Source organism: Oncorhynchus mykiss, chromosome 1 (assembly GCF_013265735.2).
Source record: "Oncorhynchus mykiss isolate Arlee chromosome 1, USDA_OmykA_1.1, whole genome shotgun sequence".
Taxonomy (NCBI): Eukaryota; Metazoa; Chordata; class Actinopteri; order Salmoniformes; family Salmonidae; genus Oncorhynchus; species Oncorhynchus mykiss.
The window spans coordinates 23,931,649-23,946,523 of record NC_048565.1 but is presented as its reverse complement, the minus strand read 5'-3'; the positions used below and the strand labels follow the sequence as shown (position 1 = coordinate 23,946,523).

Here is a 14,875-nt window from a genome sequence, read left to right as displayed (position 1 = left end):
ACAGTCTCCTCTGAACAGTTGATGTTGAGATGTGTCTGTTACTTGAAATCTGTGAATCATTTATTTGGGCTGCAATTTCTGAGGCTGATACCTCTAATGAACTTATCCTCTGCAGCAGAGGTAACTCTGGGTCTTCCATTCCTATGGCGCTCCTTATGAGAGTCAGTTTCATCATAGCGCTTGATGGGTTTTGCAACTGCACTTGAGGAAACTTTCAAAGTTCTTGAAATGTTCTGAATTGACTGACCTTCATGTCTTAAACTATTATGGACTGTTGTTTCTCTTTGCTTATTTGAGCTGTTCTTGCCAAAATATGGACTTGGTCTTTAACCAAACAGAACCTATCTTCTGTATACCACAATACTTTTTGGTTACTTTTTGGTTACTACATGATTCCATGTGTGTTATTTCATAGTTTTGATGTCTTCACTACTTTTTTTACAATGTAGAAAATAGTCTAAATAAACTAAAAACCCTTGAATGAGTAGGTGTTCTAAAACTTTTTCTAAAACTAGTGCATATTTAAATATGAACAAATCTGAATAATTGTTCGTGCTCATGCACTTTTCTGATTTGGAACATTTCTAAAAATCCGTGACCCGGAAGGGATCTGACAAGACGCCAGTTGGCTTCACGCGGATGACAGTATCAGCAAGTTAGCAAAAATATGCTACCTAAGATAAATGTAGCTGCGACTTGTAGTTTTTATTCTAACGTTACCTGAATTAGTCGACGGTCAAGATGACTACAATTTACAATATGTTCCAGTCAGAAACAACATCGATTATGGCCTTCGTCGTCGAGATGGCAATGACAGAAATATACAAAATTTTGCCAAACTCTGACGCTAACAACGACGTTAATCCGGGGAGAGAGGTGAGTATTCTAAAATATTTCTGGCATTGAGCAGTATGATGACGGGCGCCAAGTGACTACAACCAGCTACGTTAGCTAACGAACAAAAGTTATCTGAATAAATGTGTTTAGCTACCTAGATCGTTAACTACCGTCTGTAACCTAAATTAACCTGAACGTAGCCCCGATTCTGATTTTCAGGTTCAAGGAAGCTAGGTTGAAGATACCGTATCCCTGAAAACCGGATGTTTTTGGTTTTCAACCATCGCGCTGAGGTTGCCGACTACCTAATTTGACTACCTGGCGAACGTACATTTTTTATTTTGTTTTATTTAACCTTCATTTAATTAGGCAAGTCAATTAAGAACAAATGCGTATTTGCAATGACAGACTACACCGGTCAAACCCGGACTACGCTGGGCCAATTGTGCGCCGCCCTATTGGACTCCCAACCACGGCCGGTTGTGAAACAGCCTGGTACAACGTTACTTAACTAGTACTACTAGCTAGCCCTCAGCTAGGTTGCTAGCCATCGTTACTGGTTTCACATCCTCTGCTTAAACTGGCTGTATACAGTAACTAACTAGTTCACTTGTTTCTATTGCTCTACACAGCTCTGCACCATTATGAATTTGTTGATGGGGGAGGGTATTCGTAAAGTCTGCCAACTATTCCTTGTGGCCTCCTCACGTTTTCAAAATGAAAACGAGAAACTGAAGACCAAGGTGGAGCAGATGGATGAATATATGAAGGAAATTACTGAGAAGGCTGAACATTATAGAACGTCTCTAGCTAAAGTGGAGGCTGAACCGAAAGTACAGACGCCAACCCATGTTCTGCACAACGGAATGATCTTTGCAATAAAACCAGTTGGTGAGTGTTGTAGACCTCCAGTCATTAGGTTCCTGCCTATAATAAGGTAGCTAAGTAGGTCTGTTGTAGGTGTACTGATTGTTTTGTTCCCCATCTTTGATAGTTTTGTTTGTATTAACTTCCTACACATAATTTTGTTGAAAGGAAAAAGTGAGAGAGAGTTTAACATGTTTCAATGTAACTTTTCTTGTTGTTCTTTAGATCTCCCATTGTTGCCTGGAATGACAGCGGCTTCAGCATTTCCAGGGAATGTCAGTCAAGCAAACACAGTCACTAACGCAACATCCGTCTGTGCAGGTAATATCCTCAGTGGCGTTATATTTGAATAATCGTTGCCAAACCAGGTGTGCGTTCAGTTCAATGTTTGCTGTGATGGTTTGTACTGAACTAAATGTTTCCCTCAAACAGTCCACACCATTGGCTTACTAAACATAGTTTTTTCAGAATAGCACCGTTACCTTTGAATCTCATGTTATAAAGTTGTGTTCTGCTGAACGTGGTCCAGGGTCATATTCAGTAAGAACCAAACAAAAGAAAATGGGGAGTAACTACCTGAACGCCAATAAGAAACGCCTGTTTGTTTTCTGTTGCATAACATTTTTCTGTGGTGTGCGCTAATGAATATGACCCAGTTGTTCAAAAACAATACACAGACTGTTAAAAGCATGTTTATTTTAAGGCAAAATATTGATATAGCCATATATTGGTTGATTTTTGTCTAACTAAATACATTTAGTATAACCTAATCATTTTGTTAAATTCTCTTAACTTAGGCTATAGTTTTACTATGTGTATGCTCACATTCCTTTTATGTTTAGGTCCTGCCAAAGTTTGCAGTAAACCTACAGAGACGACTTCATTGGAGTATGACTCCTCTCTGGGAGACACACATGGACTGAATACAGAGCCCTCACCAAGAGATACTGAATCCAACATTGAGCATATGAGAGCTGCTCTTCCAGAGGGCACTGACAACGGTAGAGACAGCCATGAAAGACATAAAAACAGTAATATTACTAATGGGACAGGATCCACAGAAAACAAACGCTTCAAGTGTGATGTTTGTGAGAAGACATTCAGCAAGAAAGAGTTGCTCAGAGTTCACAAGCTAATCCACACAAAACCTTTCAAGTGTGACATTTGTGAGAAGACCTTCAGCAGGAAAGGGTTACTGGAAGGTCATAAGCTAATTCACACAAGACCCTTCACCTGTGATGTTTGTGACAAGACCTTCAGCCTGAACCGCATGCTGTTACGTCACAAACTAATTCACACAGGAGAGAGGCCATTTGCTTGTGGTCAATGTGGCAAAACATTCAGAATGTCCAAGCAGCTCGAACGTCACATGTTGCATCACAAAGAAAACAATTTCAGTTGCAAAGTCTGTGGAAATACATTCTCTACCAAGACAGATCTGACACAACATCGGCTAGTTCATGCAGTGGAGAGACCGTTTAAGTGCCTGACTTGTGGAAAGGGTTTCACAAAAAGGACCATACTTATGGGGCACGAGAGAATCCACACCGGTGAAAAACCATACAGCTGTGCTGAATGTGGGAAGAGTTACAGACAGTCTTATGACCTAAGAATTCATATGCGAAGACATACAGGTGCAGACATACGTCCACACTTATGCTCAGAGTGTGGTAAGAGCTTTAGGACAAAATCCGTCCTCGAAAAGCACAAGCGAATTCATACAGGGGAGAAGCCATTTAAATGTGAGACCTGTGGAGCTGCTTTTGGCCATAAAGGAAACCTTGTGAGACACCAAGTGCTTCACACGGGGGAGAGACCATACAAATGTAAAGTGTGTGGGAAAAGCTACCCTCAGTCCACTGACTTAAAAGCTCACATGCACCGTCATGGGGCAACCAAACCTTTTATGTGTGATCTATGTGGAAAGACTTTTATTTACAATTACCAAATGAGACAACATAATCTACAATGGCACATGGCTGAAGGAGATAAGGTTCCTGGGAGAGAGGGAACATCAACAAAGCCATTCAGTTGCAAAATATGTTTGAACGGCTTCAGCTCCATGCTAACTCTGAAAAAGCATAAAGAAATTCACACAGGACAAAAGCAATATTCTTGTTCCATTTGTGGAAAGACCATTGCATATAAAAATGCTTTTGACTATCACATGAGAGTTCACAGTGGAGTGAAGCCCCATGAATGTAAATACTGTGGAAGGAAATTTATTCTGAAACAAGCTCTTCAAGGACATGAGCGGACCCATACAGGTGAAAAACCCTTCAAATGCAGTTATTGTGACAAGACTTTCGCAGTCAACACCAATCTGAAAAGGCATGAGCGAATCCACACAGGAGAGAAGCCATTCAAATGTGATGTTTGCGGGAGAGGTTTCAGCCAAGCCAACAATGTTAAAGCCCACATGCAAGTCCACACTGGAGTTAGGCCTTACTATTGCAAGAGATGTGGAAAAGGCTTTTCTGACATAAGACACTACAAAAACCATAGCTGTGATGGTGTGGCTGTTACACGCACACACTGTGATGGTGATAATTATCGTAAATCTTCTGACGGCACTTTCAGAAGTAGAAAAGGAGACAGGAGTGTTTGCTATAATGCTGCTGTTGTGTAGACTCCGTGATATTATCTCAATATTATCTACAGACTGTAGACTAAAGTGGTGCAACTTCCTGCTTACAGATGTCATGAACAATGGGGATTTATTCAGTAGTGTGAAATGTTCTCGGGTGAGTGTCTGGAAAGCCTTGTATGAGATGAGAGCGTGCTTTAGGAAATTAGATATGTGCTTGCTGTAGTGCTTGGAGATCTTGCTATAAATCAAAGGGTTAATGTTCATGAGCCCAAATTCTCATTTGTTCATATTGTGTAAATCAATAAACACATCATTCATGTGAAGCTATAAACTGAGTGGGTCGAGCCCTGAATGCTGATTGTCTGATAGCTGTCGTATACCACGGGTATGACAACATTTATTTTTACTGCTTTAATTCCATTGGTAACCAGTTTATAATAGCAATAAGGTACCTTGGGAGTTTGTGGTATAAGGCTAATATACCACAGCTAAGGACTGTGTCCAGTCACTCCCATGTGTCGTGCCTAAGAACAGCCCTTAGCGGTGGTATATTGGCCATATACCACACCCCCTCGTGACTTATTGCTTAACTATAGACCCCTAAATCAAATCAAACTTTATTTGTCACATGCGCCGAATACAAGTGTAGACTTTACTGTGAAATGCTTACTTACAAGCCCTTAACGAACAGTGCAGTTCAAGAAGAGTTAAGAAAATATTTACCAAGTAGACTAAAATAAAAAAGTAACACAATAAGAATAATGAGGCTATATACAGGGGGCACTGGTACTGAGTCAGTGTGCGGGGTACAGGTTAGTTGCGGTCATTTGTACATGTAGGTGGGGGATGAAGTGACTGCATAGATAATATACAGTGAGTAGCAGCAGTATACAAAAAGGGGGGGTGGGGGGGATCAATGTAAATTGTCCGGTGACGATTTTATTAATTGTTCAGGAGTCTTATGGCTTGGGGGTAGAAGCTGTTGAGCCTTTTGGTCCTAGATTTAGCGTTCCGGTACCTCTTGCCGTGCAGTATTAGAGAAAAGTCTAACTTAGGTGACTGGAGTCTCAGACAATTTTATAGACTTTCCTCTGACACCGCCTATTGTATAGGTCCTGGATGGCAGGAAGCTTGGTCCCAGTGACATACTGGGCCATTCGCACTATCCTCTGTAGCGCCTTATGGTCAGATGCCGAGCATTTGCCATACCAGGAGGTGATGCAACCGGCCAGGAAGCTCTCGTTGGTGCAGCTGTAGAACCTTTTGAGGATCTGGGGACATGTAGGTATTACAGACTTGGTCAGGGAGAGGTTGAAAATGTCAATGAAGACACTTGACAGTTGGTCTGCGCCTGCTTTGAGTACACGTCCTGGTTATCCGTTTGGCTTTGAATGTTGACCTGTTTTATAGGTTTTTGTTCACATTGGCTACCGAGAGCGTTATCACACAGTCATCCAGAACAGCTGGTGCGCTTGTGCATGCTTCAGTGTTGCTTGCCTTGAAGCAAGCATAAAAGGCATTTAGCTCGTCTGGTAGGCTCACGTCACTGGGCAGCTCGCGTCTGGTTTTCCCTTTGTAATCCGTAATAGTTTTCAAGCCCTGCCACATCCGATGAGCATCAGAGCCGGTGTAGTAGAATTCAAACTTAATCCTGCTTTGCTTGTTTGATGGTTCGTTTGAGGACATAGAAGGATTTCTTATAAGCATCCCGATTAGTCTCCCACTCCTTGAAAGCGGCAGCTTTAGCCTTTAGCTCGATGCGGATGTTGCCTGTAATCCATGGCTTCTGGTTGGGATATGTACGTACAGTCACTGTGGGGACGACGTCGTCGATGCACTTATTGATGAAGCCGATGACTGAGGTGGTGTACTCCTCAATGCCATTGGATGAATCCAGGAACATGTTCCAGTCTGTGCTAGCAAAACAGTCCTGTAGTGTAGCATCTGCATCATCTGACCACATCCGTATTGAGTGAGTCGCTGGTACTTCCTGCTTTAGTGTTGCTTGTAAGCAGGAATCAGGATGATATAATTATGGTCAGATTTGCCAAATGGAGGGCAGGGGAGTGCTTTGTATGCATCTCTGTCTGTGGAGTAAAGGTGGTCTAGGATTTTTTTTTCTCTGGTTGCACATGTGACATGCTGGTACAATTTGGTAAAACTGATTTAAGTTTGCCTGCATTAAAGTCCCCGGGCCACTAGGAGCGCCGCTTCTGGGGGAGCATTTTCTTTTTGGTTTATGACCTTATGGAGTTGGTTGAGAAGTGGTCTTAGTGCCAGCTTCATTCTGTGGAGGTAAATGGACGGCTACGAATAATATTGATGAGAACTCTAGATGGTCTGGTCTACAGCTTATCATAAGGTACTCTACCTCAGGCGAGCAATACCTCGAGACTTCTTTAATATTAGACATCGCGCACCAGCTGTTATTTACAAATAGACACACACCCCCTCCCCTCGTCTTAACAGAGGTAGCGTCTCTGTTCTGCCGGTGCAAGAAAACGCTCTATATTGTCTGTATCGTCGTTCACTACGTCTCGGTGAAACATAAGATGATACAGTTTTTCATGTCCCGTTGGTAGGATTATCTTAATCGTAGGTCATCAATTTTATTTTCCAATGATTGCACATTAGCAAGGAGAACGAACGGATGGCAGTGGGAGTTTACTCGCTCGCCTCCAGATTCTTAGAAGGCTGCCCGATCCTAGGTGAGTTATTCAGGTGACTGCAAAGGTTGAATGAATTCTTGTTTTAAAAACAATTCTTATTTAAATTGACCTTATGTCTTTTTCCTGATTTATACACTGAAGTTTAGTGGTACCACCAGTCTCACATGGGTTTCTGTCTTTTTGTGCTTGATTAAATTAAATTGGGCAGGCAGGTTATTGCCAACTTGGGAATGCTGGCTAAAGTTTTATTTATAAAATAATTATCGTACCTTTCTGCTCAAACCTTGCATCAGTTTTACTTGCATTTCTAAATATTTACAATACCGAATATATTTAATTGTACTAGCACCACCTTATTGGCTTAGATGGTTACAATGTAGAAGAAATTGTAATTTAACATTGTTCAAAGCACCCCCCAGCAACAAATATGGGGAAAAAAAGCCCCATCAACAAAAAGTAGATGCAATGCCACTTACCTGCCTATATGACATCTGTAGGGAAAGTGGACAATGGTGCAGCAATAGGACTTGACCATAAACTAGACTTATTGACTTAGCTGCACAGTTACATTAGTTACCTAGCAGCATGATATACACTGCTCAAAAAAATAAAGGGAACACTAAAATAACACATCTTAGATCTGAATGAATGAAATATTCTTATTAAATACTTTTTTCTTTACATAGTTGAATGTGCTGACTACAAAATCACACAAATTATCAATGGAAATCAAATTTATCAACCTATGGAGGTCTGGATTTGGAGTCACACTCAAAATTAAAGTGGAAAACCACACTACAGGCTGATCCAACTTTAATGTAATGTCCTTAAAACAAGTCAAAATGAGGCTCAGTAGTGTGTGTGGCCTCCACGTGCCTGTATGACCTCCCTACAACGCCTGGTCTCCTGAGGGATCTCCTCCCAGACCTGGACTAAAGCATCCGCCAACTCCTGGACAGTCTGTGGTGCAACGTGGCGTTGGTGGATGGTGCGAGACATGATGTCCCAGATGTGCTCAATTGGATTCAGGTCTGGGGAACGGGCGGGCCAGTCCATAGCATCAATGCCTTCCTCTTGCAGGAATTGCTGACACTCTCCAGCCATATGAGGTCTAGCATTGTCTTGCATTAGGAGGAACCCAGGGCCAACCGCACCAGCATATGGTCTATATGGTCTCACAAGGGGTCTGAGGATCTCATCTCGGTACCTTATGGCAGTCAGGCTACCTCTGGCGAGCACATGGAGGGCTGTGCGGCCCCCCCCAAAGAAATGCCACCCCACACCATGACTGACCCACCGCTAAACCGGTCATGCTGGAGGATGTTGCAGGCAGCAGAACGTTCTCCACGTCATCTCCAGACTCTGTCACGTCTGTCACATGTGCTCAGTGTGAACCTGCTTTCATCTGTGAAGAGCACAGGGCGCCAGTGGCGAATTTGCCAATCTTGGTGTTCTCTGGCAAATGCCAAACGTCCTGCACGGTGTTGGGCTGTAAGCACAACCCCCACCTGTGGACGTCGGGCCCTCATACCACCCTCATGGAATCTGTTTCTGACTGTTTGAGCAGACACATGCACATTTGTGGCCTGCTGGAGGTCATTTTGCAGGGCTCTGGCAGTGCTCCTCCTGCTCCCCCTTGCACAAAGGCGGAGGTAGCGGTCCTGCTGCTGGGTTGTTGCCCTCCTACGGCCTCCTCCACGTCTCCTGATGTACTGGCCTGTCTCCTGGTAGCGCCTCCATGCTCTGGACACTACACTGACAGACCCAGCAAACCTTCTTGCCACAGCTCGCATTGATGTGCCATCCTGGATGAGCTGCACTACCTGAGCCACTTGTGTGGGTTGTAGACTCCGTCTCATGCTACCACTAGAGTGAAAGCACCGCCAGCATTCAAAAGTGACAAAAACATCAGCCAGGAAGCATAGGAACTGAGAAGTGGTCTGTGGTCACCACCTGCAGAACCACTCCTTTATTGGGGGTGTCTTGCTAATTGCCTATAATTTCCACCTGTTGTCTATTCCATTTGCACAACAGCATGTGAAATTTAATTTTTTCAATTAGTGTTGCTTCCTAAGTGGACAGTTTGATTTCACAGAAGTGTGATTGACTTACATTGTGTTGTTTAAGTGTTCCCTTTATTTTTTTGAGCAGTGTATATACTGAACAAAAATATTGACGCAACATTTTCATCGATTTTACTGAGTTACAGTTAATTTAAGGAAATCAGTCAATTTAAATATATTAATTAGGCAATAATCTATGGATTTTACATGACTGGGCAGGGGCGCAGCCATGGGTGGGCCTTGGAGGGCTTGCGCTCACCCACTGGGGAGCCAGGCCCTGCCAGTCATAATTTTTTCCCCACAAAAGGGCTTTATTACAGACAAAAATAATCCTCAGTTTCATCACCTGTCCGGTGGCTGGTCATGGAAGATCCTGCAGGTGAAAAAGGCAGATGTGGAGGTCCTGGGCTGTCGTGGTTACTCGTGGTCTGTGGTTGTGAGGCCTGTTGGACTTGTTGCCAAATTCTCTAAAACGACGTTGGAAGCCAGCTTATGGTAGAGAAATTAACATTAAATTCTCTGGCAACTGCTCTGGTGGATGTTACTGCCGTCAGCATTCCAACTGCACGCTCCCTCAACTTGAGACATCTGTCATTGTGCTGTGAAAAAACAGCACATTTTGCAATGGCTTTTTATTGTCCCCAGCACAAGGTGCACCTGTGCAAAGATCATGCTGTTTAATCAGCTTCTTGATATGCCACACCTGTCAGGTGGATGGATTGTTTTTGCAAAGGAGAAATGCTCACTAACAGGGATGTAAACAAATTTGTGCACAACATTTTTGAGAAATTCTGTGATTATGAAACATTTCTGGGATCTTCTATTTCAGCTCATTAAACACAGGACCAACACTTTAAATGTTGTGTTTATATTTTTTGTTTAGTGTATTTTCTAAATACAAGAGGCAGTGGAAATGCGATTTTGGATGCTTCTGTGCTTTTTGCTGATAATGCCCATCATTAGTGATGGAGTGTCACCACTAGGTGGAGAAGCAGCCCACTGAATAACTTGTATTTAAAAAAATAAAATAAATCACAACTGGTTGTGATACAGCCTTGATTCGAACCAGGGTGTCTGTAGTCACGCCTCTAGCACTGAGATGCAGTGCACCACTCGGGAGCCCAAAAGGCCTAGATGGCAATGGTATATAGCATTTATTTTGTATAAAACATTAGTCTTTTTCTTAGTGTCAACACAATTGAATCAGTATTTTCAGTTTTATCTACCGGTTTGTGCCATATGTCCTGTGAGTGTAATGTCTCCCAGATTTGGGGTCAATTTAATTAGACATTTGAATTCATCCATAAAGTGGAGAATATACTTTAAAATCTTCAAGTTATGGAATTTAATTGGAATTAGGCTGTTTTTTGACTTTTGGAATTGCAATTGTAAAAACATTTTATCTTCTCCCAGGTAATGGAATTAATGCGCATTGTATTAAACATTTACTGTAGGATTTGTTTTCAATCATTTCAACTTGTATCATTGTATTTCCAGTATAGCTAGGCTATTTGAACAGTGATGTGATTAGCCTGAAGGAATTTAATTTGAAATTGATTTGTTGTGATAATATTGAATTAATTTATTAGAAATGGGGTCTTCCAAATGGACAATGACCCCAAGCATACTTCCAAAGTTGTGGCAAAATGGCTTAAGGACAACAAAGTCAAGGAATTGGAGTGGCCATCACAAAGCCCTGACCTCAATCCCACAGAAAATGTGCGGGTAGAACTGAAAAAGCGTGTGCGCGTGAAGGAGGCTACAAACCTGACTCAGTTACACCAGCTCTGTCAGGAGGAATGGGCCAAAATTCACCCATCTTATTGTGGGAAGGTTGTGGAAATTTTACCCAAGTTAAGCAATTTAAAGGCAATGCTCCCAAATACTAATTGAGTGTATGTAAACTTCTGACCCACTGGGAATGTGATGAAAGAAATAAAAGCTGAAATCAATCATTCTCTCTCCTATTATTCTAACATTTCACATTCTTAAAATAAAGTGGTATTCCTAACTGACCTAAGACGGAATTCTTACTAGGATTAAGTGTCAGTAATTGGGAAAAACTTTGTTTAAATGTATTTGGCTATGTAAACTTCCGACTTCAACTGTGTATATGTATGTGTATATTCACTCACTCACTACCGATCAAAGGTTTTAGAACACCTACTCATTCAAGGGTTTTTCTTTATTTTCACTGTTTTCTACATTGTAGAATAATAGTGAAGACATCACAACTATGAAATAACACATGGAATCATGTAGTAACCAAAAAAGTGTTAAACAAATGAAAATATATTTTTCTTAAATAGCCACCCTTTGCCTTTGACAGCTTTGCATTCTCTCAACCAGCTTCACCTGGAATGCTTTTTCCAACAGTCTTGAAGGAGTTCCCACATATGCTGAGCACTTGTTGGCTGCTTTTCCTTCACTCTGCTGTCCAATTCATCCCAAACTAACTCAATTGGGTTGAGGTCGGGTGTTGTGGACTCCAGGTCATCTGATTCAGCACTCCATCTGGTTAAATAGCGCTTACACAGCCTGCAGGTGTGTTGGGTCATTGTCCTGTTGAAAAACAAATCAAATTTATATAGCTCTTCGTACATCAGCTGATATATCAAAGTGCTGTACAGAAACCCAGCCTAAAACCCCAAACAGCAAGCAATGCAGGTGTGGAAGCACGCTGGTTAGGAAAAACTCCCTAGAAATGCTAAAACCTAGGAAGAAACCTAGAGAGGAACCAGGCTATGAGGGATGGCCAGTCCTCTTCTGGCTGTGCCGGGTGGAGATTATAACAGAACATGGCCAAGATGTTCAAATGTTCATAAATGACCAGCATGGTCAAATAATAATAATAATCACAGTAGTTGTCGAGGGTGCAGCAAGTCAGCACCTCAGGTGCTGAACAGTTGAAACTGGAGCAGCAGCACGGCCAGGTGGACTGGGGACAGCAAGGAGTCCTCATGCCAGGTTGGTCCTAGGGCTCAGGTCCTCCGAGAGAGAGAAAGAGAATTAGAGAGAGCATACATACCCCGACACAAACTACTGCAGCATAAATACTGGAGGCTTAGACAGGAGGGGTCAGCAGACACTGTGGCCCCATTCGATGATACCCCCGGACAGGGCCAAACAGGAAGGATATAACCCCACCCACTTTGCCAAAGCACAGCCCCCACACCACTGGAGGGATATCTTCAACCACCAACTTACTATCCTGAGACAAGGCCGAGTATAGCCCACAAAGATCTCTGCCACGGCATAACCCAAGGGAGGGCTCCAACCCAGACAGGAAGATCACATCAGTGACTCAACCCACTCAAGTGAATCACCCCTCCTAGGGACGGCATGAAAGAGCACCAGTAAGCCAGTGACTCAGCCCCTGTAATAGGGTTAGAGGCAGAGAATCCCAGTGGAAAGAGGGGAACCGGCCAGGCAGAGACCGCAAGGGCGGTTCGTTGCTCCAGAGCCTTTCTGTTCACCTTCACACTCCTGGGCCGGACTACACTCAATCATATGATCCACCGAAGAGATGTCTTCAGTAAAGACTTAAAGTTTGAGACCGAGTCTGCGTCTCTCACATGGGTAGGCAGACCATTCCATAAAAATGGAGCTCTATAGGAGAAAGCCCTCCTATCCAAATGATAGTCCCACTAAGCCCAAACTAGATGGGATGGCTTATTGCTGCAGAATGCTGTGGTTGCCATGCTGGTTAAGTGTGAATTCTAAATAAATCACAGTGTCACCAGCAAAGCAACCCGACACCATAACACCACCTTCTCATTGCTTTACGTTGGGAAATACACATGCAGAGATCATCAATTCACCCACACCGCGTCTCACAAAGGCATGACGGTTGGAACCAAGAAACACAAGCAATAGACATTAGACCAGTGGAAATCTGTTATTTTGGTCTGATGAGTCCAAATTTTAGATTTTTGTTTCCAACTACTGTGTCTTTGTGAGATGCAGAGTAGGTGAACGGATGATCTCCGCATGTGTGGTTCCCACCGTGAAGCATGGAGGAGGATGGGTGATGGTGCAGGGGGTGCTTTGCTGGTGACACTGTCTTGTGATTTATTCAAGGCACACTTAAATAGCATGGCTAGCACAGAATTCTGCAGTGATATGCCCATCCCACGTGGTTTGCGCTTAGTGGGACTATCATTTGTTTTTTAACAGGCCAATGACCCAAAACACACCTCAGGGCTGTGTAAGGGTTATTTGACCAAGAAGGAGAGTGGTAGAGTGCTGCATCAGATGACCTGGCCTCCACAATCACTTGACAACCCAATTGAGATGGTTTGGGATGATTTGGACCGCAGAGTGAAGGAAAAGCAGTCAACAAGTGCTCAGCCTATGTGGGAACTCCTTCAAGACTGTTGGAATAACATTCCTCATGAAGCTAGTTGAGAGAATACCAAGAGTGTGCAAAGCTGTCATTAAGGCAAAGAGTGGCTACTTTGAAGAATCTAAAATATATTTTGTTTTGTTTAACACTTATTTGGTTACTACACGATTCCATATGTGTTATTTCTTAGTGTTGATGTCTTCACTATTATTCTACAATGTAGAAAATAGTAAAAATAAAGAAAATCCCTTGAATGATTAGGTGTGTCTAAACTTTTGACTGGTACTGTATATATTTTATGGGGAACAAATTTAACCCCTTGTTTTTGTTAGCACCAAACTACCAGCATACTTCATTTTGTTTGTATGGGTTACCTTCAGAAGAGTCCCTGTATAACACTTGTGGAGAGCAAAATGGAGAACACCATCATCAGTCTCCCCTTTCCACAGAGTGATCATATTCCTCCACAGATGCGGATGGCTGACATTGACGGATGCAGTGGATTTTGATGCAGCCCATCCAAAAAAAAAACGTATCTAGCTTAAATTGACAGATTTTGATGGGGATTTTTTGACTCTGTTGCTTTATACTGAATAAGATTTTACTGAGTTACTGTTCGTATAAGGATATCAGTCAATTGAAATAAATTCCTTAGGCCCTAATTTACAGATTTCACATGACTAGGAATACAAATATGCATCAGTTGGTCACAGCCTTAAAAAAAGGTAGGGGCGTGGAACAGAAAACCAGTCCGTATCTGGTGTGACCACCATTTGCCTCATGCAGAGCGACATCTTCACATAGTTGATCAGGCTATTGATTGTGGCCTGTGGAATGTTGTTCCACTCCTCTTCAATAGCTGTGCAAAGTTTCTGGATATTGGTGGGAACTGGAACACTGTCGTACACGTCGATCCAGAGCATCCCAAACATGCTCAATGGGTGACATGTCTGTGTATGCAGGCCATGGAAGAACTGGGACATTTTCAGCTTCCAGGAATTCCAGGAGTTATGCACAGATCCTTGCGACATACATTATCATGCTGAAACATGATATTATGGCGGCGGATGAATGGCACGACAGTGGGCCTGAGGATGTCGTCACAGTATCTGAAATTAAATTTGCCATCGACAAAATGCAATTGTGTTCATTGTCCGTAGCAAATGCCTGCCCATCCCAAAACCCAACGCCACCTTGGGGCATTTTCTTCACAACGTTGACATCAGCAAACCGCTCACCCACACAACGCCATACAAGCTATCTGCCCGGTACAGTTGAAACTGGTATTCATCTGTAAAGGGCACACTTCTCCAGCGTGCCAGTGGCCATCGAAGGTAAGCATTTTCCCACTGAAGTCGGTTACGACGTCAAACTGCAGTCAGGTCAAGTCCCTGGTGAGGTCAACGAGCACTTAGATGAGCTTCCCTGAGACATTTCTGACAGTTTGTACAGAAATTATTCAGTTGTGAAAACCCACAGTTTCATCAGCTGTCCGGGTGGCTGG

General features: G+C 42.8%; 1 protein-coding gene across 1 annotated transcript; it reads left to right on the top strand.

Moving 5' to 3' along the window:
- Nucleotides 1–580: 580 nt before the first annotated feature.
- LOC110511707 (zinc finger protein 708) lies at nt 581–4,629 on the top strand. The gene is made up of 4 exons (XM_021592530.2): nt 581–876; nt 1,470–1,728; nt 1,930–2,025; nt 2,547–4,629. Exons 1-4 carry the CDS (start codon nt 742–744, stop codon nt 4,331–4,333), a joined length of 2,277 nt encoding a protein of 758 aa, XP_021448205.2. The 5' UTR covers nt 581–741; the 3' UTR covers nt 4,334–4,629.
- The last annotated feature ends 10,246 nt before the right edge of the window (nt 4,630–14,875 follow it).

Excerpts from the sequence above, each read along its gene's own strand:
- LOC110511707 (XM_021592530.2), top strand. The coding sequence starts at position 742 with ATGACTACAATTTACAATATGTTCCAGTCAGAAACAACATCGATTATG. Across the intron at positions 877-1,469 it reads ACGTTAATCCGGGGAGAGAG|CTCTGCACCATTATGAATTT; the intron begins GTGAGTATTCTA and ends TGCTCTACACAG. Across the intron at positions 1,729-1,929 it reads CTTTGCAATAAAACCAGTTG|ATCTCCCATTGTTGCCTGGA; the intron begins GTGAGTGTTGTA and ends GTTGTTCTTTAG.